Genomic DNA, 27497 nt, shown 5'->3' on the forward strand with positions numbered 1-27497 from the left:
CTTGCACTACAATATGTGGTTATGGCTTAGGTGACTTGAAAGAATATTAAAAGGGGGGATAATTCTACCTTCCAAGAATTTGTCTATAAACAGCCAGGATAGCTGCAAAGAAGCATTATACCTCTACATACCAAATGGGGGGCGGGCAGTGTTGCACAAAGCTTGCAGACTCTGCTTCTGGATTTCCACTACAGTGGTACCTCGGGTTAAGAACTTAATTCGTTCTGGAGGTCTGTTCTTAACCTGAAACTGTTCTTAACCTGAAGCACCACTTTAGCTAATGGGGCCTCCTGCTGCCGCTGCGCCGCTACTGCTCGATTTCTGTTCTCATCCTGAAGCAAAGTTCTTAACCCAAGGTACTATTTCTGGGTTAGCAGAGTCTGTAACCTGAAGCGTATGTAACCTGAAGCGTCTGTAACCCAAGGTACCACTGTACTGGGGAAATGTTGCTGAACCAACTGGTCCTTTAGTCAGATACATCAGGACTCTTTTTATGTAAATTCCAGCAGAAGCACATAGCATCATTACTGGATCCCAGAGAGAAATGGCTCACATGGGATCTGAGTGCCTAAAGGGTTGTGCAAGCTGAAAAAGAAGTGTTTGGATGTATGTCTGCACAAAGACTTACATTGGTTTCATAGTACCATGGCAATGGCCAGAGGAAGAATGACTACTGGGAGAAGTACAGACAGAAGAAGAAGATTTTGGATTTGATATCCCGCTTTATCACTACCCTAAGGAGTCCCAAAGCGGCTAACATTCTCTTTTCCCTTCTTCCCCCACAACAAACACTCTGTGAGGTGAGTGGGGCTGAGAGACTTCAAAGAAGTGTGACTGGCCCAAGGTCACCCAGCAGCTGCATGTGGAGGAGCGGAGACGCGAACCCGGTTCCCCAGATTACGAGTCTACCGCTCTTAACCACTACACCACACTGCCATGGTGCATCTGCAGCAGCACTACCAGATGCTTTCATTTGCCCCAGTTGCAACAGAACATGTTTCTCCCACATCTGTCTCTACAGCCATAGCAGGCACTGTAACTCTCCAAAAATCCAACTTCACCTCCAAAGGCATACTCCTCCATTGTCTCCCAAAACAGACAGATACCAGCCACCTTACCATCTCCATCAGGAAGCTAGAAACTGACGTTCTGTGAGCAGGAAATCTCTTAAAAGATAAGTTTCAGCATCTCTGCCAATCTATAATTCCCAAGAACCTTCGAGAAACCCATTGCGTCCACACTTCTGCTTTCCCTGTGCCTAGAAAGAATGGGTCCGAGCAGTCTTCAGTTTGCCCCACTGCTTTCCCCAGGAAAACACGCTTTTTAGCGCTGAATCAGGGCAAACACCAACCCATGAAAAACCTGATTGACATTTGCTCCAATTCAGCAATAAAGGTGGGGTTTTCCCGGGACAAAGAAGTGGGACAAGTGGAAGTCTAGATGAGCCCTTAAACTGGTATAAAAATCAGTGCAAGTTTCTACTGAAAATATGCTGAGTTTAAGAAGAGTAAGTACCATTTTTAATGGGTTGGTCCAAAATTAGTTGCCCTTTCTGGGCTGATGGCCAAATTGAAGCCCCCACATTCCCAAATATTCTACAAAAAACAAAACAAAAGCAAGAACCACAGGTTTTAGGTTTGAAACCAGTGGTCCTAACTGCAATCAACAGAGCAATCCTTACAAATATAGCTGGAAGCAAACCCTACTGAGTTTCCAAGGTGAGGGGTATAGGATTGCAGCCTTACATTCCACTGATAAGCTCCCCACTCACAACAAGACAAGTAGGGTAGACAGAGTTTGGGATGCCGGATTTGAAGCACCTGGGTGGTGCCCCAGGATTCAAAGGAGATTAGTGTCCTTGATAGGCCCAACACATCGCTAAAACCTTCAGCATTCACAGGAACCAATGGACCAAAAATTTGACTCATCTGTGCTAAAGAATGCATCTCTGTGACAGGTACATAATGTGGAACTCATCAAGAGAGGGGAGCAAGCTTAATCTTGACCCGGGGCAGGAAGAACTAGGAAACTCCAAAAGAGGAAAAAGGAAGAGGTAATTGTCCAATTCAAGCTCAGTCTCTTCTAACCCCTGCAGCAATGTTGGTCTCTGTTTCCACCAATTTATTTTTGTGGGGATGGGGAGGCAAAGAGGGAGAGACTGTGCTTCATGGGAAAGTAAAAAAAGATACCCCTTCCTTTCTTCCCTGGATCAAAGATAGAGGATACAGCTCCTATTCTGGGAAGGGTTTAATCTGTAAATTATAACTTTCTCAGTTTGCTACAGTCAAAAGAACTACTGGATGGAAAGAAAGAGAAGGCAGAAGGTAGACAGAAAGATATGTTGCAGTGGCAACGGCAAAATACTTTGAGCAAAGGAATCAATCATACAAGAGCCAAGCACTCAGATATTATAGCTCTTGTCCTTGGGTTGGGTATTATTATTATTATTAAGCTAAATTATCTCTGTTCTAAAGGAGATTGCTAGGAGCTAGTCAACAGATTTATGAAACACCTTTTCTCAGGGTGCCTGTTGAGTGGCTGCAATTAGCAACCAGATGTTCATGTTGAAACATTTCCAATAGATATTCCCTTTGGGGTTTTAAGAAAAGGTGAAAACCCCACTAAGCTAAAATGTTGTTGTTGTTGCTGCTGCTGTTGTTGAGACTTCTGATCTAAATCTGTTAAGATAACTATTAAATGGATAACCTGAATCAACATTAAGGCTGTGAAGATCACATATATTTTAAAGCACCCGCACAAGAATCCTGCGAATTGTAGTTTGCCCCTAACAGAGCTAACGTTCCCAGCACCCTTAACAAACGACAGTTCCCAGGATTCTTGGGGTGGGGAGAATGTGTAAGCATGCTTTAAATATATGGTCTGCAAACAGCTGTAGGCTTAGGAAGAGCAATAGTGAAACACTGACAATTCTCTAAATAACACTAAATTTCTGGCAATATCAGCAATTCAAAGATTCTGAAGAAAACAGTTTTCTTTGCTATAACATAAGAAAGTTTTGAATATTATCCTTGCCTGGGAAACGATCTATAATGAATTGGGGGAAAATGTTTAAAAGTACTTTCCCAAAAAACCAGAGTTGGAGATAATTCAGACTGAAATCCCCAGAAAAAGTTATTTATGTATGCAACAACTGAGGTTGGTGTTTTGTAAGCCCAAAAATGGAAAACCCAACCAAAGAAGAATGGCAACTTAAGTGACAGAATATGCACAACTTGCAGACTTAACATATAGAATAAGAACAGAAGAAGAACATACGTTTAAAGAAGATTGGAAAACGTTTATTGAATATATGGAAAATAATTGTGTACAGCTGAAAATGATGGCAGCATTAAGATAAATTCAACAGTGCAAATATGTTTTGGTGGATGTAATAAACTGAAAACTGATTGGTATCGTTTTTGTAAAATATGCAGGGATTTAAGATATGTAAAATGAACCATGGAAAGAGAAGAAGGGAAGTCACTGATATCTTAAGGGTGTAAAATGAGCATTTGAAATTGTAAAACAGAAAATTTTATAAAAAATATATATCTGAAAAAGAATATCATCGTTGCCTGGACAGCAGGATTTATTCCCCTAGTCTCCTAAATCATCTCTTTAGGCAAGGTCATTTGATGCATAATGGCTAGGCAAAGCAGCTCAAAACTCATTTTCGCCAAACACCATCACATATGCTCCTAGTTACAACTTCATCTTTGTGGACTTTGCTGCAAAATTTCAGAAAATGCTGGAGGGTGAATATCTGGAAGCATGGTTAATTCCGACAGCATTATGCAAGAAAACAAAGTCATATTGTATAACAAGACAGAAGAATTATGCTAATCCTCTAGATCTGCTGCTCCACAGAAGAAGTCTACCCAAATTGCTACAGGAGAGTTTCTGATTCAACAGAAGCAGAAAGTGGGGGACTGGTTGAGGAACGTAGGACTGAATTTTAAGGTCCCAAGCCTTTGTTTCTTTCTCTCCCCAGCCCCCTTCTCATGGACCGGGCTGGTTGTGCGAGTGCTCAGTCGCGTGTCCAGAGGCTGACGTTCTGGGAAACCTCAGAAGGTAGAAAATATCCCTTCCACCTACAGCAGAAGTTTAGAATCATTGAATATTAGAGGTGAAAGAAGCAATATAGTCCAACCTCCTGAATGCTGGAATCACAGCCACACTGCTTCATTTCCAATCGATGCACATCCTGTAACTTCCTGCTGAAATCCCATAACTTTTCACGCCACAAATATTGGTGGGTGAGGTTAAGGTAAGATGGTTGTTCTGCTTTAGCTGCACTGGACAGCAATGTCGTGGTTACACTGGGGAAGCACCACAGAACAACTAATAAAACAGAATAATGAATCCACCAGGAACATGTTGCAGAATACACCTGCAATAAAATAGCAGTCTAAACGGACCCTTCTTCAAGCATAATCATCAGTACATAGCTTGGTTACAAGTGATGAAAATGTGTGCGGCAACTACCAACGTAACCTTGCAAACAGCCCGTTGCCAACATTGCATAAGCTTCTGACTTTGCAGATAGCTGTTTATTCTGCACTGCAGAATAAGGTTGAAAAGCAATATTACCTTCTCAGAATAAACTGTTGGGTGCAAAACACTGGGGGGGGGGGGACGGTTTTAGCCGAAATAAGGTCAGGCAAAAATATCATCTAGTATTGAAGAGCTAGGTTATATAAATGAAAGTTTAGTCTAATATTAAGAAGTCTGTTTTTATGTACACTGCTTAGAGATGCAAAACATTGTGGTATAGAAATGTATAACGTGAAAATAAATTTCAAAGTGCCCCTGAAAGGGTGGGGGGGACAAGGAAGTTTTTTGCCTTCTTGGAGAAAGGGAACAGTTCATTATTAGACGTGGGAAAAGAACAAGCAGGAATTGAGAATGTTTTAACATTACAATCAAAATATGTTGACAAAGAAAACAGATCTGGGACACTTTGATCAAATTCTATGCTAGTAAACTTTAAAAGATTTATTCTGCAATGCTTTGTAAACTTACTTGAGAGTAATTCCCACTGGGTTCAGTGGGGCTTACTTTTGAAAAATCTGCATAAGTGGATATGATAATTCATTAGGCTTTATGGCAAACCCTAAAATTTATATTAATCAGATAACGTTTCAAATCAGTTCAAGCCTTTCGCACACACAAAATTAAGGAAACATAAACCTGTAATATTTCCCACTGTAATTTTATCACAAAATTAACTTTCAATGCTGTTTTACATCTAAATGTGTTTGTTTTTTGCCGCCCCCCCCTACTCAGTTTCAGACAATGAATGTCTACAATTATGTGACACTCCTTTCTGGAAATGTATAAGGAAACTGATAAAACTGGGAGCCAAACCGACAACTCTCTTACATGATTAAAATGCATGGGCATTGGGGGGGGGGGTGCGGGGGGAGAATGCATGCCCGATATGTTTCATTCCATCTTCACATCTTGTGATAGTGAACCGTGGAGAAGATATGGGATTGTGTATCTAAAAATTATGTACTTGTGCATGCAACATGACTTTCCTGCCCTCTTCACCCACAACAGCCCCTTGAAAATGGTCCCCAAAGCCACTCCTGGGGTGTGTGTGTCGAGGGACCCTTAGGAAAGGCCTGTGAGAAAAGCTACAGCACAGGAGCAGAACCTCTCAAAAGCAAGCAGAGCTCCCACTCATGCAAGCTACCGCTAGCTAATTTTCTCTCTTTCCTTCCATTACAGCTCCTGAGGTTTCATCCAGGCCTTTTCTGAGCATCTCCTTCCCAATGGCCAGGGGCAGGCATTCTCTCTCATTCATATATATATGTATATGTATGTGTGTATATATATATATATATATGTGTGTATATATATGTATATATATATATATATATATATATATATATACACACACACACACACACACACACACACACATATATATATATGAGATTTATGAAATATATATATATGATATGATAATATACACATAGGTGCTCAGAAAAGGCCTGGAAAAAGAGGCACCACTGTATCAATACACTGATATACATAAAAATATGTGGTTTATTATTATTAATATTATTTTTTGAGCTGCCTAATTGCATTTCATTGGAATATCTCCTTAATATATGGTAAAATCTGTTCTTTTTTCCTTGATCTTGCTAATGGAAGAGCTTCTTTGTTTCTTTTCTTTTTTTAAAAAAAGCTTTATAAGCAATGACAATTTTTCAATCATTGCAATTCAGCATGTTTTCATATACTAGATATTACGCACAAACACCATTCTGCTACCTTGCTATTCTAACCAATGGGTTCTTAAGCTTGTATACCAATGCAGCAAATTAATCTGGCCTGGTTAAAGACACAAGGGTTATCCACTTTGTTCCTTTCGTTCATTTAGTGCGCATTTTATATTAATTTGTTAAACGATGTCATTGGACCCTTGCTGCATAGTCGATTTCTGCAGATTTCTTTAGCTTTCTTGAGAAAGGCTGATCAGATCAGCAGCATTATTTCAAACACGCATGCACCACTGGTCTAAATGCAAGGGCTTTCTGCAATGTGCCCCATGCCTCTTCAGTCCTTTTAGCAACCACACCACAGCACATTGCAAACTTTTATATTTGGACATGCCCCTATATAATCATCCTGATCAAAAGATCAGAAGAACAGGAGACTGATGGATACATCCTGCTGCTGTATCCATGATTGGTGTATAAACCAGGGGTGGCACATAGCTCTCTGTTGGGGAAAATATAGGTTTCCAGAGGCATCGTCAGATTGCTGAATTCATATCCCCTCTCCTCCGCCCGGCATCCTGTTCCTGTATTTGAACACTTAGGACAACAAATCAGTGCTTGAAAATACGTTATTATACATGCAGACTAGAGAAAAGAAACCCAAAGCTATTTTTCAATATTAAAAAAATTATAAAAGAAAATCACACTTTGTTTCGTGTGTGTGTGTGTGTGTGTGATAAAATACAGACCTTTTGTTCAAATGTAACACTATCTTTTAGAATGCGCTCATCACAAATCATTCCCCCCCCCCAAGCAAAGGTCATTAATGCTATATTTTGGTCTTTTTAAATAAGTTTTTAAAAATATAATACAACAAAAGGGGAAATTCCCCCATTTTGGATTTGTCATTTCAGTAGGGGGAAATGTGCATTCCTTGCCCCCCCCCCCCAAGGTTATGTTGCAGGTTATGTTCTTTTCTTTTCTTCCAAAGATCTGGGGTATCTGTTTTTCTGATATGCTTCCCGACAACAAGGGAGCAAAGAGGAAACCAAAGCAAACAGGACCTAGCAAATATTTCCAGATATATTATCTCAGCAATGGTTCCGCATCCCAGGAAAGGCTGCTCCATGTGAGACAAGGGCGGGCGGCATGGATTACATTTCAGATTATTCGAGAAATTAAAGCGATCCATGCGAGACAGCTGACATGCAACGCTGCCAGTGAAAAATAGCGCCGTCCAAAAGGGCCCAAATGAAGAAGATGGTTGACTTTCTTAGACTCGGTGATCTTATAAATAGGCACACACGTATACAACAACTGGACAGATCCGAGCAAAATGAGCACAGAAAGAGGGATTGGGGAGGGGGGGAAGAATTTTATTTCGCTTTCTCTATATCACGTATATGCAATACACGTACACCGTTCAGAATGGCAATTGCCTCTCCAGACTAACAAGTATAGCAAGGAGATGGACCGAAATCTCATATCATAAAAGCCATATCAACCACACAAGCTAAAGGTGGTACTGGCGCAAAGCCTGCTAAACACTCCCCTATTGGCACATGTATGGGGGGAGAAATGTGCACTGCAGCTCCTTAGATGCTGCCCTTTCAGCAGTGCCTATCTGGCCACCAAAAGCAGAGGAATCCAAAACGGACCCCAAGATCCCAAGCCGTTTAATCGTGTTTTTGCCACGCGTGCTTTATCACCTCCCAGGTTTTTGTGCACACACGCACATATACACGCACTAATCCATGCTGCGGAATTGCATTCCATCCCAGGCCAAGCAATCAATAAATAATTGCAATTACCATCACCAATGTATAACAGCCCCCACCACAAAAAAAAAAAGCCCAGGAAATGCCGCAAAGTGCTCCGGAGCTGCAGAGAAAGCAGGAGAGCAAAGGGTAAACTGGTGGCCCTTGTCTGCTTTCGTTTTGATTTCTCTAGCAGGACTAGAACCTGCGTTTAGCCAAACAAAAGCCCCACTCAAACCCTACTTGTAATCAAGATGTGGGGAAAGACTGAGAGCGTATGAATGTGTTTTTCACAAAAGAGGATTCTGGAAAACAAGGGTGCATCAAAAGTGACATAGCTCACTTTGTTTTATGAGGAAAGCATGTTATTAAATGGAGGGACATAAAGGCAGTCAATGAATTCCTGTGCTCCTCATCGTAGAATTCTTTTTGTCCGTGCTAGGGGGAAATACAGATATTTCCCATATATTCCACCTTAGATTTTTGATTTTTTAAAAACTGAATTCATCCTAGATGAGGCAAAAATGGTGCATTTCTAAATCTGGCCTGGATTATTAAATTAATATTTGATCTTATTTTCGTTTAGAATCATGCATAAACAGCAGTTATTTTTTAAAGATGCTGCACACACATATATTTTTTTGCAATTGAATCATTTCCTCACCCTCTTTCATTCTATCATGCAGAATGTGCCCTGAACTAAAATGCTAGCTTAAAGCCTAAGAAAATGGGAAGAGGAATTATTGGAGCTAAGGCAGAGTGCAGAAAGGCAAGAGGACAAGGATCCAAAATATTCGGGGGGTGGGGGACGACGAAAAGGAAAACAGAAGAGAATGGATTCTGAAGATAGCGTCCAAGGTGCTCACAAGATCGCTTAGGACCAACGGAAACACCCACAAACATATGTGAGCCGCTTAATTTTTTTAGTCGACCTGAACATGCAGACTTGATCTAACCAATATCCTCACCTGTACTTGGATCAAAACTCCACTGCACCCTGCAATCAATCGTCTTGCAAAAGGCTTTTTAAGGATCTGGCAATTTGCCATCAAAAGTGATGCAGGAACATTCACAAAAGTGATACAAGAAGACAGCCGCCTCTGCCGCCAGTGGGAAAGTCAACTTGGGTTGCCCTTAACACCTAAAGGATGGCTGCGTGAAATGCACAAAAGGTAGGCTCAAGGAGAACATACGCATCTTAGAAGTAGGGAACACCTAGACTTCGCCGAACAGTTCAGGGAAAGGTGCTCATTTGCGTATAACAGCCAATATCCCTTCCTCTCCTTTTGCCTAGGACCCTTAGACAGGGCAGAGTTACACACCTTGATTTAGATTCAGCTACAGCAATGTCCTGGTTTCAAAAAACTCCGATGAAAGCGCTCTCAACCTCTCCGCAACCGGCTAAAAAACCTCCACCCTCTCTGCCTACAGGATGCCACTTAAACCTTTCCTAAGGACTCCCCTTGAGCCTTTCTTTTGCCTTGTATAAACACCCCACTCTGGGGGCAATAAGGCGAAGCAGGTGAGGGCACCGATGCCCTCCTGGGTTGCCAAAACCTCTACAATCACACCAACTCGCGCGCGCACACGCACCGGGGAAAGGAAAAACACTCACCTCCTAAATTCACACGACACTGCTTTCCATTGGGATGGCGGGGTTGGAGAGGAGGAGAGGGGACAGAGACACATGCAATCGGCACAGTTTTCATCCAAAAGCAGGAGGCGGTGGGAAGAAAGTTGCGCGGCACTCACCTAGCAGCATCGCAACGGAGCTTGGAGAGCTGGCCGCTTCTTCGGGTTCGCCAAAGCGCCGCTGTGTGCTGCTGCTGCTGCTTCGCCGAGACGCGCGGCGCGCAACTGCTGCGCCAGCGCGCCACCCCCCGCCGACCACTGCCTCCCCCTTGAGCCGATACACTTACACCTCAATTAAAAGCTTAACGCTCGGCTGATCAGTGCCCTAAAGGAGGGAACGGCAGCCACGCTTTCCCAGTCGCTGGCCCAAGCAGGACAGATGGAAAAATTAGCCTCCGTAACTGCTCTCAGCAGAGGTCCGCGCAAACAAAGATGAGGTATTAACATCGAAATTGGATGGTGGGGGGAAGCGTGCGAGAGGGGGGCGGGAGATGAAAGAGGAAGGGGGGTGTCAGAAAACACCCACCACTCTTTTAGCTCCTTTGAAAGGCGAAAAAACACACAGACAGTATTCTTTCGCCACCAAAACAAACCTGGCTAAGAAACGATGCCAAAAACAAAAACCAACAACTTTCAGCCACACACGCACACTCAAAATACTTCATATGACCTTGTGATTTTTTTAAAAGCATTCACTGACACTTCGGTTCAACTGGACAGCAGTTAACAGCTGTTGATGGCCTTCCTTCCCCATCTGAAAGCTCTACTTGCTCATCCTTTTGTTGTTGTTTTAATGACTGGAGATCATGTGGCAATGAGTTACGCTGCGCAATTGGGCAGCAGTGCCTTTGAGCCAATGGCCCACGTGAGAACTGATGACATCCCACAGAGTAACCAAATGTCTATTCAGTCATGGGCTTCGTGTAAGATTTGCCCACACCCAGAACCTCATTTCTCCCTCCAGTTGTAAAATAGAAATACTGAAGAGTTTGGGGAACTAAAAAGCCCCCACTTTGTTTTGTGATATTTTGGTTAGCCTAATATAGGTATTGCTCTAATATGGGCTTGATCCAAGGATGAATGAGAGGACAGCCCAAGAGCACTTTGCACATTCAATGTTGTATGAAATTATATAATTTCAGGGCAGGCCACAACAGTCAATGGACTGTTGTTTGAAAATGTAACCAAGCAGAGAGACAACTTGGCACAGCAAATGGAGCTTTAGATGTGGTAGAATAAGATCTGGGTTCAAATCTCTGCTCTGCCGTAATGCTCACTGAGGTCACATTTACATCACGTTTAAAGCATATGGTTTCCTCTGAAGACTATTGGGAGCTGTAGTTTACTCCCCAGCCCCCACAGAACTACAGTTCCCAGGATTCCTTGTGGAAAGCCATTTGTTTTAAATGGATGGTGTGGATTCAACTTCAGAGACCTTGGGCAAATCACTGTAACCTCACACCTGTTAGGATTATACGAGATATCCCTCAGTTACAAGGTCCTAGATTTGCACCACTCCTAATGGTGTTGCCAAATCCACCCCTTTATATTTTTTTCACGTAGAAACAGAGGGCTGCCATTTTTTCCTACTGCACTTGGGGTAAAAATCTGCTGAGTCCCCAGGGCGGCCTATACAGAGAGAGACTACTCTTGTGCAAGAATACACAGAAACAGAGTCATAGTTGGAAGGGACCCTGAGGATCACCTAGAATAGAATAGAATAGAACAGAACAGAATTCCTCACCCATCTGGCTGGGTTTCCCCAGCCACTCTGGGCGGCTTCCAAAAAAGTATTAAAATACAGTAGTCTGTTAAACATTAAAAACTTCCCTAAAGAGGGCTGCCTTCAGATGTCTTCTAAAAATTTGGTAGTTGTTGTTCTCTTTGACATCTGGTGGGAGGGCGTTCCACAGGGCGGGTGCCACTACCGAGATGGCCCTCTGCCTGGTTCCCTGTAACTTGGCTTATCGCAGTGAGGGAACCGCCAGAAGGCCCTCAGTGCTGGACCTCAGTGTCCAGGTAGAACGATGGGGGTGGAGATGCTCCTTCAGGTATACTGGACCAAGGCCCTTTAGGGCTTTCAAGGTCAGCACCAACACTTTGAATTGTGCTCAGAAACATACTGGGAGCCAGTGTAGGTCTTTCAAGACCGGTGTTATGTGGTCTCGGTGGCCGCTCCCAGTAGTAGTCCAACCCCTTGCAATGCAGGAATACACACTTGTTCCATACAGGGATTGAACCTGCAACCTTGGCATTATCAGCACCACGCTCTTAACTAACTGAGCTATCCAGCTGCTGCTGTGGTTTCTCTGCAACATGGAGGTCCTTCCTAGCCACCCACACAGTTCTTGTCATGATTCCAACGTGTTATATAGAACAAATGACAAAAGGAATGTTTTTAAACATACAGCATCATAAGACCCACTTTGTTAAAAGGTGTAATAGTAGCAGGTTTGTGGATGGAGAGGTGGAGCAGTGTTAACACGGGGCTTAAGAAGCTCCTACCAGGGCCTGGAATATGTGCTCCACCACTGAGTCACTGATCATGTTCCTGGGCCTTTAACAGTAACCTGACATGGACAGGTAAACCTTTCCCCAACCGTCGACCTGTCTCCATGCCAGGAAAAGCATCACCTGCTATATCAGGATGGTGGTACTAAAAGCCAAAGTGTGACTAAAGGTGCTGTGGCCAAGCTTTGCCAGCAAACCTTGCCCTGTCCTACCCATAGGGCGAGGAAACTGGAAACATATCAAGATGCTAAACCTATCAAGAGACCTAAAATAGTATCTGAAAATATGGCGTCTGGTTGGGTTGTGCGTGTTTCTGTTGGGTATCATTGAAGCGTCCATAAGCATCTTGCATGCGGTTCTTTTATTTTAACTGCTGCTCAGAAATGCCTGCTGCGAAGTCCCTGCTGTCTGTCCATCTATCCGTCCACATACTTTCTTAAGACCTCTTTAACAAATCTGGAGGCGACTGACTGACTGACTGACTGACTGATCCATTCTGGAGAGGAAAAAGAAGTAATTTTGGTAGACCTAATTCTAGGGTCAACCAAGATCACTAGCTTCCCCAAGCAAATTTTCTTCGCTTAGTCATTCCAGGGGCCATAGAAAGGGGAGCAGGTTGATCAGGAAGAAGATTAGGACCCAAATTAATAAAGCTGAAAGAAATGTCTCTCTTCCTCTCCCTGCTCTCCCCCCCCCCCCCCGCCTTTTGCTGGCTCTGTAACTGGAGAATCAGCAATCAGAATAAAGACTCAGGTGTTGAACCAGGGTGGGGGCAGGGAGAGGGAAATATGCTATCTTTCATCATGGAAAGGCCAAGGAATCACTCTCTGCTTTCTAAAAGCGGATACAAACTTATGCACAGAGTTGCTGTTTTGGAAGAAAAAAAATATGGCTGCAGACAGAGAAAATATAGAGTAGAAATCAAGAGGTCTGGCCCTGTCTTTCATTCTCACATGCTCCGCATTCTGATTCAGAAACACTATCCTCATGCTAAATATTAAAGCTGTCAATCAAATCAATCAAGTGCTTTGCGGCGCAATGCTAACCATGTCTACTCAGAAGTAAATGGTACGGAGTCTAACGAGGCTTAGTCCCAGGTATGTAGGGCATTTGAGTTGCTCAGCGCTTGTACACAGTAGACCCCACAGTAGAGGCATTCCTGCCTTCTAGAATGCCTCTACCAAGATGATGGTTATAATACAGTGGTACATCGGGTTAAGAACTTAATTCGTTCTGGAGGTCCGTTCTTAACCTGAAACTGTTCTTAACCTGAAGCACCACTTTAGCTAATGGGGCCTCCTGCTGCCGCTGCGCCGCCGCTGCACAATTTCTGTTCTCATCCTGAAGCAAAGTTCTTAACCCAAGGTACTATTTCTGGGTTAGCGGAGTCTGTAACCTGAAGCATCTGTAACCCGAGGTACCACTGTATCTGCTTTATTTATTTATTTATTTATTTATTTATTTATTTATCTGTCTAAAAATCTGCTTCCAGATTAATCAGGAACACCTCTCTAACTAAATAAAATGTTGTGCAATCCTGTACATGCTTACCGGGAAGTAAGATTCATTGTCTACAGTGGGACTTAATTCCAAGTAAGCATGCTCAGGAAGGACAGTGTTCCGTAGAGTTAATAACCTAATCTAACCAATCAGTTGAACATGCTTCTGCGAACGGATCTGCTGTACCCAGGGCTTCAAAGAGTCCTGTACAGCACAACTGGGAAAAGGGAGCATCAGAGAGGGCACAAAATGCTAAGGGGATTCTTAACAGCTTGAAATCTTGAGTGTTAGGAAGTGCAAAACCTACTGAACAAAAATGCAATGTTTGATAGCAAACACACACACACACACACACACACACAGAGAGAGAGAGAGAGAGAGAGAGAGAGAGAGAGAGATTTTTCCTTTTCCTTAGCTGCTTAAAAAGTCAAGGAAAGGAAAGTAATATCTTCTTAGATTTAAAATACATATGAGCATAAGCAAAGAAGAATGTGCTCTAAGATGGGGGGAGGGGGAGGCTTTCTTTTTAAATAGAAGCATTGACTTCTCTGTTATCAGATGAAAACCACTGGTCCATCCAGTGTCCCCTTCCCCTAATCAGGCAGCCGCCCAACCAGCTAACGGATGTGGATGCCGAGCAGGTTGCTGAAAGGCAAACATTCCTTGGCTATGAATGAATTACCTGTGCTGTTAAGACAGAGGCAACCTGCAAGAAGTCAGGCACGACCAGTCTCTAGCTCAGTGAGAACATCTATATTTTGCTTTCTATTATGGACTCCACCCCCCCACTACAGTTATAAAACTAGCATATCAAAGCTACGATTTATCACCAGCTTCTGCCGTTGTGAATGGTCCCTGTGGTTAACTTGTATACATTTGAGCTTTGTCTAAAAACGTCACAGACCTACTGCGCCTCTTGTTTTTCTTTTGATGCTACTGTTTCAGAACTCACACTCTCCGTACACAGTTGTGCCTTGGAAGTCAAACGGAATCGGTTCCAGAAGTCCGCCCGACTTCCAAAACGTTCGGAAACCAAAGCCTGGCTTCTGATTGGTTGGCGGGGTTCGGGTGCCAAAACGTTTGAGAATTAAGCTGTTCGAAAACCAAGGTACGACCTGTATGCATTCTTATTTATTATTAAGGTAAAGGTAAAGAGAACCCTGACCATTAGATCCAGTCGTGGCCAACTCTGGGGTTGCGGTGCTCATCTCACTTTATTGGCCGAGGGAGCCGGCGTACAGCTTCCAGGTCATGTGGCCAGCATGGCTAAGCTGCTTCTGGCGAACCAGAGCAGCGCACAGAAACACCGTTTACCTTCCCGCTGGAGCGGTACCTATTTATCTACTTGCAATTTCACGTGATTTCGAACTGCTAGGTTGGCAGGAGCAATGGGAGCTCACCCCGTCGTGGGGATTCGAACCGCTGACCTTCTGATCAACAAGTCCTAGGCTCTGTGGTTTAACCCACAGCGCCACCCGCGTCCCTTATTTATTATTACTATTTATTAAATTTGCATCCTGCCCTTCATCCGCAGGTCTCGGCATAAAAGTACAAGGCAAAAAGCGCAAAATAAATAGTCATAATAAGAACGAAAACAAACCAATAAGGCCCCCCCCCCCACACACAGAATCATAGAGCTGGAAGGGACCGCAAGGGTCATCTAGTCCAACCCCCTGCAATGCAGGAATCTCAGCTAAAGCATCCATGACAGATGTCCAGTATCTGCTTAAAAACCTCCAAGGAAAAAGAGTTCACAACCTCCCACCATTGAACAGTTATAATATATTGTAATATTAATATTATATATAATAGTATCATATTAATATTATATTAATACACACTTAGGTATATATCTGCCCAACTGAGAATAACACCCTGTGTATCTGATGAAGCAGACTCCAGCCCACAAAAGTTTGTTTGACAATAAATCGTTATTTGGTTGCTTCCATAGTATGGCTCTTTATTGCTTTCCCACAAGTCTCTGGAAGCAGAATTGAAACGGAGGGTTCCACACAAGCGCTTAATACAATAGTGGTCACAATCCAGCAATGCCTTTCCCTGTGGCTAGAACCCTTCTTGGTTCACCCACAAGTTTGATTCAGCATCCCTGCAACAATAATCAGAAGTTCTATCCTCGTAGGTATAGCTCGTTTTATTGCTTCCAGATGAACACGGCTGGCGGATTTGTGATGACCATCTGCTCACTTGCCCCTTGAATAGTGTCCAGGTTTTGCCCTTTAAATTGGTAATTTTCTGTTCCTGCAGTTGAGGGTAGGGAGAGACTTTCCTGGTTTCCTCAAATTCTTTTATTTCCGTCGCTTATAACGAAATAGTACGATTGCTATTTATAAACGAACAAACAATGAGGAAACTGCCCTCTGTGGCAGCAGAAACTGACATTTTTGCCCTAATGTCAGTTTCAGCTGCTGACAGCTCAGTCAGCAGAGGAGAGTTTTCCAAACTGTATGTCACGACATGTTAATGTGCTGGCTGCAGCGTGTAGGTGTGTCGCGAGAATGCTCCTCCCGAGGCTGGAAAGGGGTTAGTTTAACCTCCGGTTTGCTAGTAAAACTGAATTACTGTGTCGCGAAATGATGCATGTCTAAAAAGCGTGTCACAGTGGTGCTGTGGGTTAAACCACAGAGCCTAGGACTTGCCAATCAGAAGGCCGGCAGGTTCGAATCCCTGTGACGGGGTGAGCTCCCATTGCTCAGTCCCTGCTCCTGCCAACCTAGCAGTTCGAAAGCACGTCAAAGTGCAAGTAGATAAATAGGTACCGCTCCGGTGGGAAAGTAAACGGTGTTTCCGTGCACTGCTCTGGTTTGCCAGAAGCGGCTTAGTCATGCTGGCCGCATGACCCTGAAGCTGTACGCCGGCTCCCTCAGCCAATAAAGCGAGATGAGCACCGCAACCCCAGAGTCGGCCACGACTGACCTAATGGTCAGGGGTCCCTTTACCTAACATGAAAAGTTTGGAAAGCTCTGCAGTAGAGCATGAGACTCTTAATCTCAGGGTTGTGGGTTCGAGCCCCATCTCGGGCAAAGAAATCCTGCACTGCAGGGGGTTGGACTAGATGACCCGTGGTCCCTTCCAACTTTGCAATTATATGATTTTATGAATAAAACCCCTAATTTCCCCAGCAGTGCTCACCTGGAACCAGCTGTGTTTGTCAAGAAGGAGAAACAGGCTGAATCAAGAAGTGTTCAATAGCCATAATAGTGCTGTCCTTTCCACACTAGACGGCTAGTGTCGCAATTTTGTTTTATTATGTACAAAACAACTGTTAAGTAATCATGAACGTGGGGTGGCTGGGCGGGACGCAGGAGGACAACTCCGGACTGCAACAAAAAATACTGGACTGCAACAGCTTGACAATGTTGTCTGGATGCTCTGTAAAAAGTGAGTTAACAAAGGACAATCGTTTCAGAGAAAAGGGCTGGTGTGGAAGCAACTGAACAGCCACAGTGCTCTTGGCTGTTTTTGTTGCAACAAGCACAACTACTCCTTGGGGATTTGCTCTATATTCAAAACAGTTAATGGTAATAGGCACACCCCAATTATAAAGTAAGATGGACATTTCTGCCCTCTTATTTTTTAAGACTCCTTTCCTCACCATATAATTTGCTATCATGCTGATCAAATTCGTTGAACTTATCCCCATCCTAAATGCATTTTTTTGTGTATTTTTGTGTGCATTTCTTGGGAAGAAAGAAGGGAGCTTGCCTGTTCCTCAACTCCACGTGTGTGCCATTAATATGGAGGCAGTGTCCTTCCACCCCAAAGGCCGTGAGATGAGCTCTGGCTGCATTTCACACAGTGACAATGCTATACAAATGATAAAATAGTAATAAGCATCCATAAACAGAACTCCACTCAGGTATGTGCAAGCGTAGAGGCAACTCGAGACTTGCAGGGTAACACTGGTGCAGAGAGCAAGTAATAATTTAATCCAGGTTAACAGCTACAAAACCTGATCCGTACACAAACAAGCTCTGCCAGAAAAGGCCCTCTCCTCTATAAGAAACCAAGTTGAGATGCCGCCTTCATATCCACACAGCAAGACAAACGGCTCTGATCTAAGTGTGTGTAATTAGCACTCATTATAATCACACTAGCCCTTAACAGGTATCAAGGGTCAGTTAAGCAAGGGGCTTTTTAATCCATCGCATTTCAATGGTATCTGCTCTGCTGAACAGGTTGGCATGGAAACCGCTCGGGATGATAACCGATTTCCATTCCATTAGCTAGGCAAGGAATAGGCTGCTCCCCCAAAGCACTTCTCTATGGTCTGTAGATTCTTAATAGATTCCTAAGCAAACTGATGACAGTGTTCTTTTTTCCCCCCTTCAAAGAGAGGGATCTAGTCCTCATGATCCTAGGGGGAAATGAAAGTGTCGGTGTGAGAGAGAACAGCTCTCCCAAACAAAAAGCAGTTTTTATTACATTCTTTATTAAGTGGAATACCGTATTTTTTGCCCTATAGGATGCACTTTTTCCCCTCCAAAAATGAAGGGAAAATGTGTGTGCGTCCTATGGGGCGAATGCAGGCTTTCGCTGAAGCCTGGAGAGCAAGAGGCATCAGTGCGCATTGACCCCTCTCGCTCTCCAGGCTTCAGGAAGCTATCCGCAAGCCTTGCAAGCCCGGCGGGAGTTAACGCCGGGCTCGCAAGGCTTGCGGGCAGCAGCCTGCAGCCCGAAGCACGGGGCGCCCTCCGGAGGGCGCCCCGTGCTTCGTGCAGGTGTCCGCAAGCCTTGCGTGCCCGGCGGGAGTTGCCGCCGGGCTCGCAAGGCTTGCGGGCAGCAGCCTGTTCTGGGGGCTGGGGTCGGGGAATATATTTTTTTTATTCATTCCCCCCCCCCCAAAAAGAGGTGCGTCCTATGGGCCAGTGCGCCCTATAGGGTGAAAAATACGGTACATTTGCTATCTATAACCTGTGGTTTTTTAAAAAATTCCACACTGAAATCTGGTACCTTGGCTGCGTCAAATTGGTTTTCTTCCATCCTTTCCTCTGGACCATCATGGACTGCTACAGTTAAAGGCAGGATGCCAGGCAATGTGGAGTTTTGCCCAAAACAAAATCTCCCTTGTTAAGCATGTACACATCTGAAGCAGCTACACACCGATTCCTTAGCATGTATGCTCACGACAAACTGGCAGATCATGGCTTGCCTGGCAGCTTCTGTTTTTGAAGCCAGGCACTATTCTCCTATTTTTAGATGTCGCTGTCTGTGTGTCACAGAGAGCTCACCTGTGTTTGATGGCCTGACCTACAGAGATGGGGGACTGAGTTAACCGAAACAACTTAAGGGACCACGCTATCAATTCCACAAGGGTGATCTGTTTTGTTTTCATCTACCACTTGCATCTCTGTGCCTTCTAACAAGACATCCCCAGTTCTGGAAGTATTCTCCCCTACTTCAATCTGTTTGGCTCCCCTGCGTCAGTCCCTTTTCAGCATCAAGTACTATGCACTCGTTATGCTAAACAAACAAATAAATTGCAAGGCAAGAAAAGTGAATTCTGCAACCCATATAAATTAAGCAACGTTATCATATTTACATGATATTTGCACAATTTATTCCAGGTTGCTAATCAAGAGGAGATGTCTGTGCAAAGGACAGAGGCCCCACTCCAAACTAATGGAAATCTTACTCCAGAGCTTTCCAAAGTTTTCATGTTCGTTTCACACTTTTTAGACATGCATCATTTCGTGACACAGTAATTCAGTTTTACTAGCAAACCAGAGGTGAAACTAACCCCGTTCCAGCACCGGGAGGATCGCAGGGAGCACTCACATGACACAACTCCACAATGCAGCCGACAAACTAAAGTGTCACAACACACAGTTTTGGAAAGCTCTGTTTTACTCAAGTCAGCTCTTTGGTAGAAATTTCAGCAGCCACAACCACACTTTCTTTGCTGCCTGAATTTTTTACTTAAAAATAAATAACTAAGGTGGGATTCTCAGGAAGCTGAATTCCATACCCTCCATCACTTTCTGCAGGTTTATTTGTTTTGGTTTTGTTTTGTTTTGTGGAATGAGAGCATATTCCCAATCCTCTCCATACTCACTCTTTCCGGAGTCCTTCCAGAGTGTGCCTAATGGACTTATTTGCTCCTTTGGTATCTCATGAAGGATACTTTATGCCACAATATTCTGAAATAAAGTGACACTCATGCGTAAGGTTTCCCTGTCCACTAGCATTTCCCCCCCTCCAGATGTTACACACGAGCTTTTCTTTCCTTACGTCCGTTCTGAGGAGCTGTATCCAATCAGCACCCATCCATCATTTACCCTTCACAAATCACTTAAGGTTTAAAAGGTGATGAATAGCTGCTTGAAGGCTGACATTCTAACCACAGTTTTCCAGCACATATGCAGAAAGAAAGAAACTATTTATAGGAAGGATTCACATTATCTCTCAAGTCTCCCCAACACCATCCCTGCTAGAAAGCTGCTGTAGAACGGTGGCTCAGAAACTAAACCATGAACCAAAACGTTCCCGATTCAAATCTCACGCCTGCCACGAACATATCTGATTGTCGTAGACAAGCCACTCTCTCTTAGCTGCAATGCTCTATCCCAATATACAATATCCTCCAGATATTGTTAGCTTACAACTACCATCATTCCTAGCCAAAATAGCTGGGGCTGATGGCATGGGATAACCAGCCTCATAAAACCAACATGCTTAATTCTAATTAATGCATGAAGGGGTTAATGCCATAGAGTAAGCTGCCCTGCCAGGCTTAGCTAGGTCACTCCAAGTTTAACTATGCACTCTGTGGAAAATTTCTTCGTCAGTCCTGAATCTTTCAACATTCATATTCACAGATGGCCCCAGGTTCTAGTACAAGAGAGAGGGGGAAACACTTCTCCTTATTTGTTTTCTCCAAGCCATATATAACCTTATACACACAGTTATCATGGGCCATTATTACTTGCATTTCTTTCAAATAAAAAGCCCCAGATGTTGTAACCTTCCGAAACAGTAGAGTTGCTAAAGCCCTTTGATTATTTGGGTTGCCTTTTTCTGAAGCTTTTCCAGCACCACGATATCCTTTTTTTGAGGCATAGAGACCAGAACTACCCAAAGTATTCCAAGAATGGTCTCACCATGGATTTGTATAATGGCATTGTGATATTGGCAGTTTTAATTTCAATCCCTTTCTTAATGACCCCTAACATTGAATTCACCTTTGTCACAGCTGCTGCACGTTGGCTCAATATCTTCATCAAGCTTTCTACTATGACGTTCCCGGTCAGTCACTGCCAGTTCAGAAATGAGCATTTTTGCCCCAATATATCACTGTACTCTTGTTTACACTGAATTGCATTTGTCATTTTACTGCCCATTCAACCAGTCTGGAGAGATCCTTTCGGAACTCCTCACAATCCCTTTCTGTATTAACCATCTTTGTTCAAGATGGTATTAAAAGCAAACTTTGCTACTTCATTGTTTATCTGTGACTCCAGGTAATTTATGAACAAGTTAAAAAGCACAGATTCCAGTACTCTACTTTCTGCATTCCTCAATTGGGAGAACTGTCCATTTATTGCTAGGGCTCTCCAGATGTCCTTTTTATTGTAGGTTGCTGATTATTTGTGCTCATGATAGTATTAGGGTGATTATAAGCTTTCAGTACTCTTTCCAGTCAGTCCATGTCCCATAATGTCCTGCTGAATTCCTATAGCTTTTAATATCACAGATGTTCTAAGGGGGTGGGGAGGTTGTCCCGCTTTTGTTGCACTATAGAGCATATATCATACTCCAGACAGAAATAATATGATAGCATCGGGGAAGTGCCGTGGAACAACTAATGAAGTAGAATGATGGGTGGAGAGTCAAGTATAAATGTACCAGAAGCACACAATTATTGATGCATATTATAATGATTGCATCAATGGCATTTTGTATGTACTCTTTAAAAAGCAGAGACATCACCTTGCCGACAAAGGTCCGTATAGTTAAAGCTATGGTCTTCCCAGTAGTGATGTATGGAAGTGAGAGCTGGACCATAAAGAAGGCTGATCGCCGAAGAATTGATGTTTTTGGATTACGGTGCTGAAGGAGACTCTTGAGAGTCCCATGGACTGCAAGAAGATCAAACCTATCCATTCTTAAGGAAATCAGCCCTGAGTGCTCACTGGAAGGACAGATCCTGAAGCTGAGGCTCCAATACTTTGGCCACCTCATGAGAAGAGAAGACTCCCTGGATAAGACCCTGATGTTGGGAAAGATTGAGGGCACAAGGAGAAGGGGACGACAGAGGACGAGATGGTTGGACAGTGTTCTCGAAGATACCAGCATGAGTTTGACCAAACTGCGGGAGGCAGTGGAAGACAGGAGTGCCTGGCGTGCTCTGGTCCATGGGGTCATGAAGAGTCGGACACGACTAAACGACTAAACAACAACAACATCTCTTTAAAAAAAAAACCACTCTGGAGGGGCCCCCACTCTCTGCTTCCTGTTCCTTAACCAGTCCCTATCTACAGTATAAGGCGATCTGTCCCATGACTGCTAAGTTTATAAGGTCTTTGGTGAGGATTTTATTCAAAGGTTGTTGAAAGTCTAAGTCACCTCTATCTATATGCTTGTTGGCACTCTCAAAGCCTTCCACTACATTAGTGAGTCAGGACTTACCCTTCCAAAAGCCATGCTGGTTCTGCTTCAGAAAAACTTGTTCTTCTACATGCAGGGTAATTTTATCTTTAATAACGCTTTCCACCAGTTTTACAGGAACAGACATTAAGCTCACCAGTCTGTAATTTCCCAGTTACACCCCCAAAAGAGTGCCACATTGGTTAATTTCCAGCCCTTGTGTATAGAGGCTGAGCAGGGACAAGTTTCATACTTTGTTAGAAGATCAGCAATTTCACATTTGAGTTCGTTAAGAACTCTTGGGTGAATGCCATCTGGACCCAGTGATCTGAGAGTTTTTAATTTGTCTGTAAGGTGTAGAACTTTGACTGCATACACACCATACTTTTAAAGCACCCCCCAAAAAAAGAATCCTGGGAACTGTAGTTTGTTAAAGGTGCTAGGAATTGTAGCTCTGTGCAGAGTAAAGCACAGTTCCCAGGAATCTTGGGGTGGAAGGCGGGAATGTTTTTAAATATATAGAGTGTATGCAACCTTAGTCTCTTGCCACCACTTAGGTCAGGAACAGGGATAGTCCCTATATCTTCCAATATAAAGATAGATGCAAATAATTTATTTAGCTGTTCTGCAATCTCATTTTCCTCCTTTGGTGCACTTTCTATGCATTGGTGTCCAAAGGTCCAACCACCTCCCTGGATGGTATTTAAATAATATTTTGCTGGTGGTTTTAATGGTTTTAATGATGTGCTCCTCAATTTCTTTGTGTGTGTGCGTCTCTTATTGTCTGCTTGCACAAAATAATTGTGAAAAAGCCACTCCTCCTATCCATTTTTTCCACCTCTTCCCCATAGCCCCCTCTTCACTTTCTATCAAGGTCTACCATCCCCTTCATTTTTTACAGCCTGAGAAAAAGTGACAAGAAGAGAGCAGGGCTTGAGCAGATCACCAGATTGTATATTGCGCATGACTTCCAATCTGGGCATATAAAACAGCTCAGTCTTTGAGGCTGAATGAGAAACGACAGCTTTGTACTTTACCCATAAGTCTCCGCTGCTCAGGGTTAGCCAATGGCTATGGCAATTTCTATCTTTAAAGATCTCTCCAAATATCCACTTGGATTGTGCACTGAGGTGGAGGGGGGAACAAAAGCCCAGATCATTCTACTTCACCCTGATCAACGTGGGCCTACCATGTGTTAGCAAGGTAGAGACAAACTGGAAACACATTTTCATCTGAACATCTGGCACTGCAAAAATCTTTACCCTATCAACTGTTCCAGAAGGTGAACAGGGGAGGGGCAGAAACTGAGCCCCCAAGGAAGTCAGAATTTGGGTCTATTCCTTCAGCACTTTCCTTTAGGCAGGTCTGCTACTCTTTGGCCCACAAAATCCTCACGCTGGCACAGCATGAATAAAATACACTCACTTCATAAACTGGGAGGACTATTTAATCCTACTGTGAACATAAATGCCCTTGTTAATGGATGAACAATTTGTAAAAATAAGAAAACGGTAACACTCAAGAGCCTCTGATGACCCAAATATACCTGAGGAAACTTAACTCTGGGGAATGACAGCAATAAACCCTATCTGAAATTAAACTATTCAAAGCCAGGAGTTCTGTTTTTCTAACCTGGTTGTGTAAGCCATTTAGGGATGGCCATGTTCTATTGCGGGGACGCGGGTGGCGCTGTGGGTAAAAGCCTCAGCGCCTAGGGCTTGCCGATCGAAAGGTTGGCGGTTCGAATCCCCGCGGCGGGGTGCGCTCCCGCTGCTCGGTCCCAGCGCCTGCCAACCTAGCAGTTCGAAAGCACCCCCCGGGTGCAAGTAGATAAATAGGGACCGCTTACTGGCGGGAAGGTAAACGGCGTTTCCGTGTGCTGCGCTGGCTTGCCAGATGCAGCTTGTCACACTGGCCACGTGACCCGGAAGTGTCTGTGGAGTGCGCTGGCCCCCGGCCTCTTGAGTGAGATGGGTGCACAACCCTAGAGTCTGTCAAGACTGGCCCGTATGGGCAGGGGTACCTTTACCTTTATGTTCTATTGCAGCTTTTGTTAGTGTTAATGCTATCAATGCGTCCAAGGAGCTTACAAGCTAAATTATATTTTATATTCATAAAATATAACAAGTTATTCCCTATGGGTAAACAGAAACCAAAAACTAGTCATGGATACGAAGTACTGTATGTAAGGAAAGGCAATGATATCTACTGTGGGGTTCACCCTGAAGATTTTGAAGCACAATGGTGGAGGTCTAAGAACATGTTAGAGGTTATAGAATCATAGATGTGGTACGGACCCCAACGGTCATCTAGTCCAACCCCCTGCAATGCAGGAATGTCCAATGTCCTGACAGTGCAATGTCCCATACTTTTGCTAGCCACTCCTCTTGGGAAGGAGTTTATTTGGACTTGTGTGGCTGCTGCCAATCTCCTTCGTGTGTATGCTCATGCATCTCCCTGTTATGTTTTGTGGATGAAGCATATGACATCATCACATTGGTAAACTCATATCCCTTACATCCAGGGGTAGATACACTAATAAAAAAAAATAATAATAAATTTTTATTTATACCCCGCCCTTCCCGGTTCAAAAACCGGGCTCAGGGCGGCTAACAACAAATTTAAAACACTTACGGTAATTGTAAAAGCAGCATAAAATATAGTATAAAAACATGAATAACCATAAAATTCAAAGTTCAGAAATCCATTTAGGGGAAATCCATCTAATAAGCATTAGATAATCACCAGGGCTAGCTGGCTGAATTAGTCCTACTTGGGCCAGCGAGGAGGTCAGGTGAGAATTAGCTGTGGGGTCTCAGAGCAGGTAATCTTCATAAAAGGGGAGGGGGAGGGAAGAGAAGGGAAATAAAAGACCAGGCTGAATTCAAATTAAAGGCCAGGTGGAATAGCTCTGTCTTACAGGCCCGACAGAAGGAGGTTAAATCCTGAAGGGCATTCCACCAAGTTGGAGCCATCACTGAAAAGGCCCTGGCCCTGGTGCAGGATAGTCTGACTTCCTTAGGGCCCGGGACCTCTAAACTATGGTTATTCATGGACCCTAAGGTCCTCTGCGGGGCATACTAGGAGAGGCGGTCCCGCAAATACGAGGACCCTAAGCCACAAGCCACATAGTACTGTCACATTACACATTCATTTAACATTACCAAGCATCCATGTGTGTGTGAGGGGGGGGGGGGGGGAGAAGCACATTCCCTTCTGACATTAACCTAAACACTTACCAAAAAAAAAATACAAATGTCGTAATATGTTAAATGCAATACAAAGCACACTCATTCTCCAGATGTCATCATGTTATTGGGAAACTCCTACTGCTAATTCAGATAGAACGATGCTTGCTTGATAGGAGAGGACGCGTTGAGATTCTGCGAAAGTGAACACTGGCAAAGTAGTCCTCCTTCTGGTCATGCAGAAGGAGGACAAGGGGCAGGGGGGTGGGCCTGAGTCTTTGCTCGGGCTTGTGCACATGGTGCTAAACCACGGTTTAATGTTGCATGTGAATGCAGCAATATCATAGGAAAGGGTGAAATCTCCTGAGTCAGGGTTCTCTGATTACAAGGTATTAATGGACAAACAACAGGGAATGGTGATCTGCCAGGTCCTGTTTGTGACTACCCAAGTGTCAGTGGGTCACCGCAGAGACAGAGAACAGAACCCGATGGATCTCAGTTTGACTCAGCAATGGAATTCTTACATTTCTCACAGCACACACAAAAACCAAAAGAATCACACCCCCATGACACAAAGAAGACCAGCATAACCTAAAGATTTCATACACATCACCTACTGCAATTTGAATCCCTGATCCTCCCACCCACTCCCAAATCCCTCCAATGCATAGATATTCATTTTCCCTCCAGAGATTCTGTGCTAGTCAGCTGCACCACACAGATATTTGAGGATAAATCTGCTTGCAGTTGAATGGATCAGCTGCTTCCCACGGCGTTTGCCCTTCTCCAAATTTCAGAGGCTGTTCACTTGCTTGTCAAGCATGCAGCACAGTCTGATGGCATCTGAGTCTGTTAGCATGTTAAATACAGTTCTAAACTGCTGTAGCATTTTAAAAGAAACAATGGGCTTAACTACACTCCAAAAATTCCTTTTCGCATGGAATCTTTTCCTACATTACACAAGCCCTAGCAAAGTACTTGTTAGAAAGTGAATACCACCATTCAGTGCTTTTTTTCTGGGGGGACGATGGGGATGCATACCCCTAAACATTTTGTGAATCTAAGTTTGGCCTCACTGAAGGGCAGTATTTCAAATGAATAGGAAAATGAGAGCACCCCTAAACATTTTCAGAAAATAAAAGAACTGCCACCATTCCAGAATTTTGGACCCTAATTTTTAAGCTAAAGCGAGGGCTCTTCTCAACTCCTTGCTGATCCTAATTTGGGAGCAGAGCTGGAATACTAAAAGAAGGGTTAAACATATTGAAGATTGATTTAAAATACAGTGGTACCTCGGGTTACATACGCTTCAGGTTGCATACGCTTCAGGTTACACACTCCGCTAACCCAGAAATAGTGCTTCAGGTTAAGAACTTTGCTTCAGGATAAGAACAGAAATCGGGCTCCGGCGGCGCAGCAGCAGCAGCAGGAGGCCCCATTACCTAAAGTGGTGCTTCAGGTTAAGAACATTTTCAGGTAAGAACGGACCTCCGGAACGAATTAAGTACTTAACCCGAAGTACCACTGTACTGCAATAGGTTGGTTTCATTTTTGTCTTAATTTAATTTTTGTTAATTTTTGTTACTGCTTTAAATTGCCAATTGTTTCATAAATTGAAATTAAAAACAACAACAGTAATTATACCTTCACACACAGAAGCATTTATAACATACTGAAATGGTATAATATTGTTTGCGGCCCACTGGATATCTTTTTCCTCCAGGGAGGGGGGAGGAACAGATGCCCCCAATTCCACTTGCCATCATGCCACAGAGAACCCTCTGGCAAGAAGAAGCCCCAGCAGCAGCCCCTCTTTGCACTGCAGTTTGGAAAAGAGAAGAAGCAACTCCAAACAGGCAGTGTCTTGTTCTGTGCAGAGATTTGCAAAAGATTAAGAAGGAGTAGAAGAAGCACCTGCAGTTTCTAAACTTCGCTGCACCTCCATGCAAACTGGACATCCTCAAGTTCTTTGATAAGCGCAGGGGACATGGGGCAGAAGCGGTGGTTATTAAACAGGACAAGAAAAATCTGGAGAGATTCCTACTATATCTGACAGTGGGCTTGGGAGGAAGGTA

General features: G+C 43.7%; 1 protein-coding gene across 6 annotated transcripts in view; it reads right to left on the reverse strand.

Annotated features, from left to right (window-relative positions):
* ZNF385C (zinc finger protein 385C) overlaps positions 1-27497 on the reverse strand; it is a 167941-nt gene that overhangs the window by 67200 nt on the left and 73244 nt on the right. The window contains exon 1 of one of the 6 annotated variants that reach the window (XM_028702411.2): positions 9740-10020. The exons of 4 other annotated variants lie outside the window; for them this stretch is intronic. In XM_028702411.2, the coding sequence (XP_028558244.2) occupies positions 9740-9749 (10 nt within the window). In that variant the 5' untranslated portion in view covers positions 9750-10020. One more of the 6 variants, XM_028702410.2, reaches the window with a different exon arrangement.

This window comes from Podarcis muralis, chromosome 13, assembly GCF_964188315.1.
Source record: "Podarcis muralis chromosome 13, rPodMur119.hap1.1, whole genome shotgun sequence".
NCBI classification, from domain to species: Eukaryota; Metazoa; Chordata; class Lepidosauria; order Squamata; family Lacertidae; genus Podarcis; species Podarcis muralis.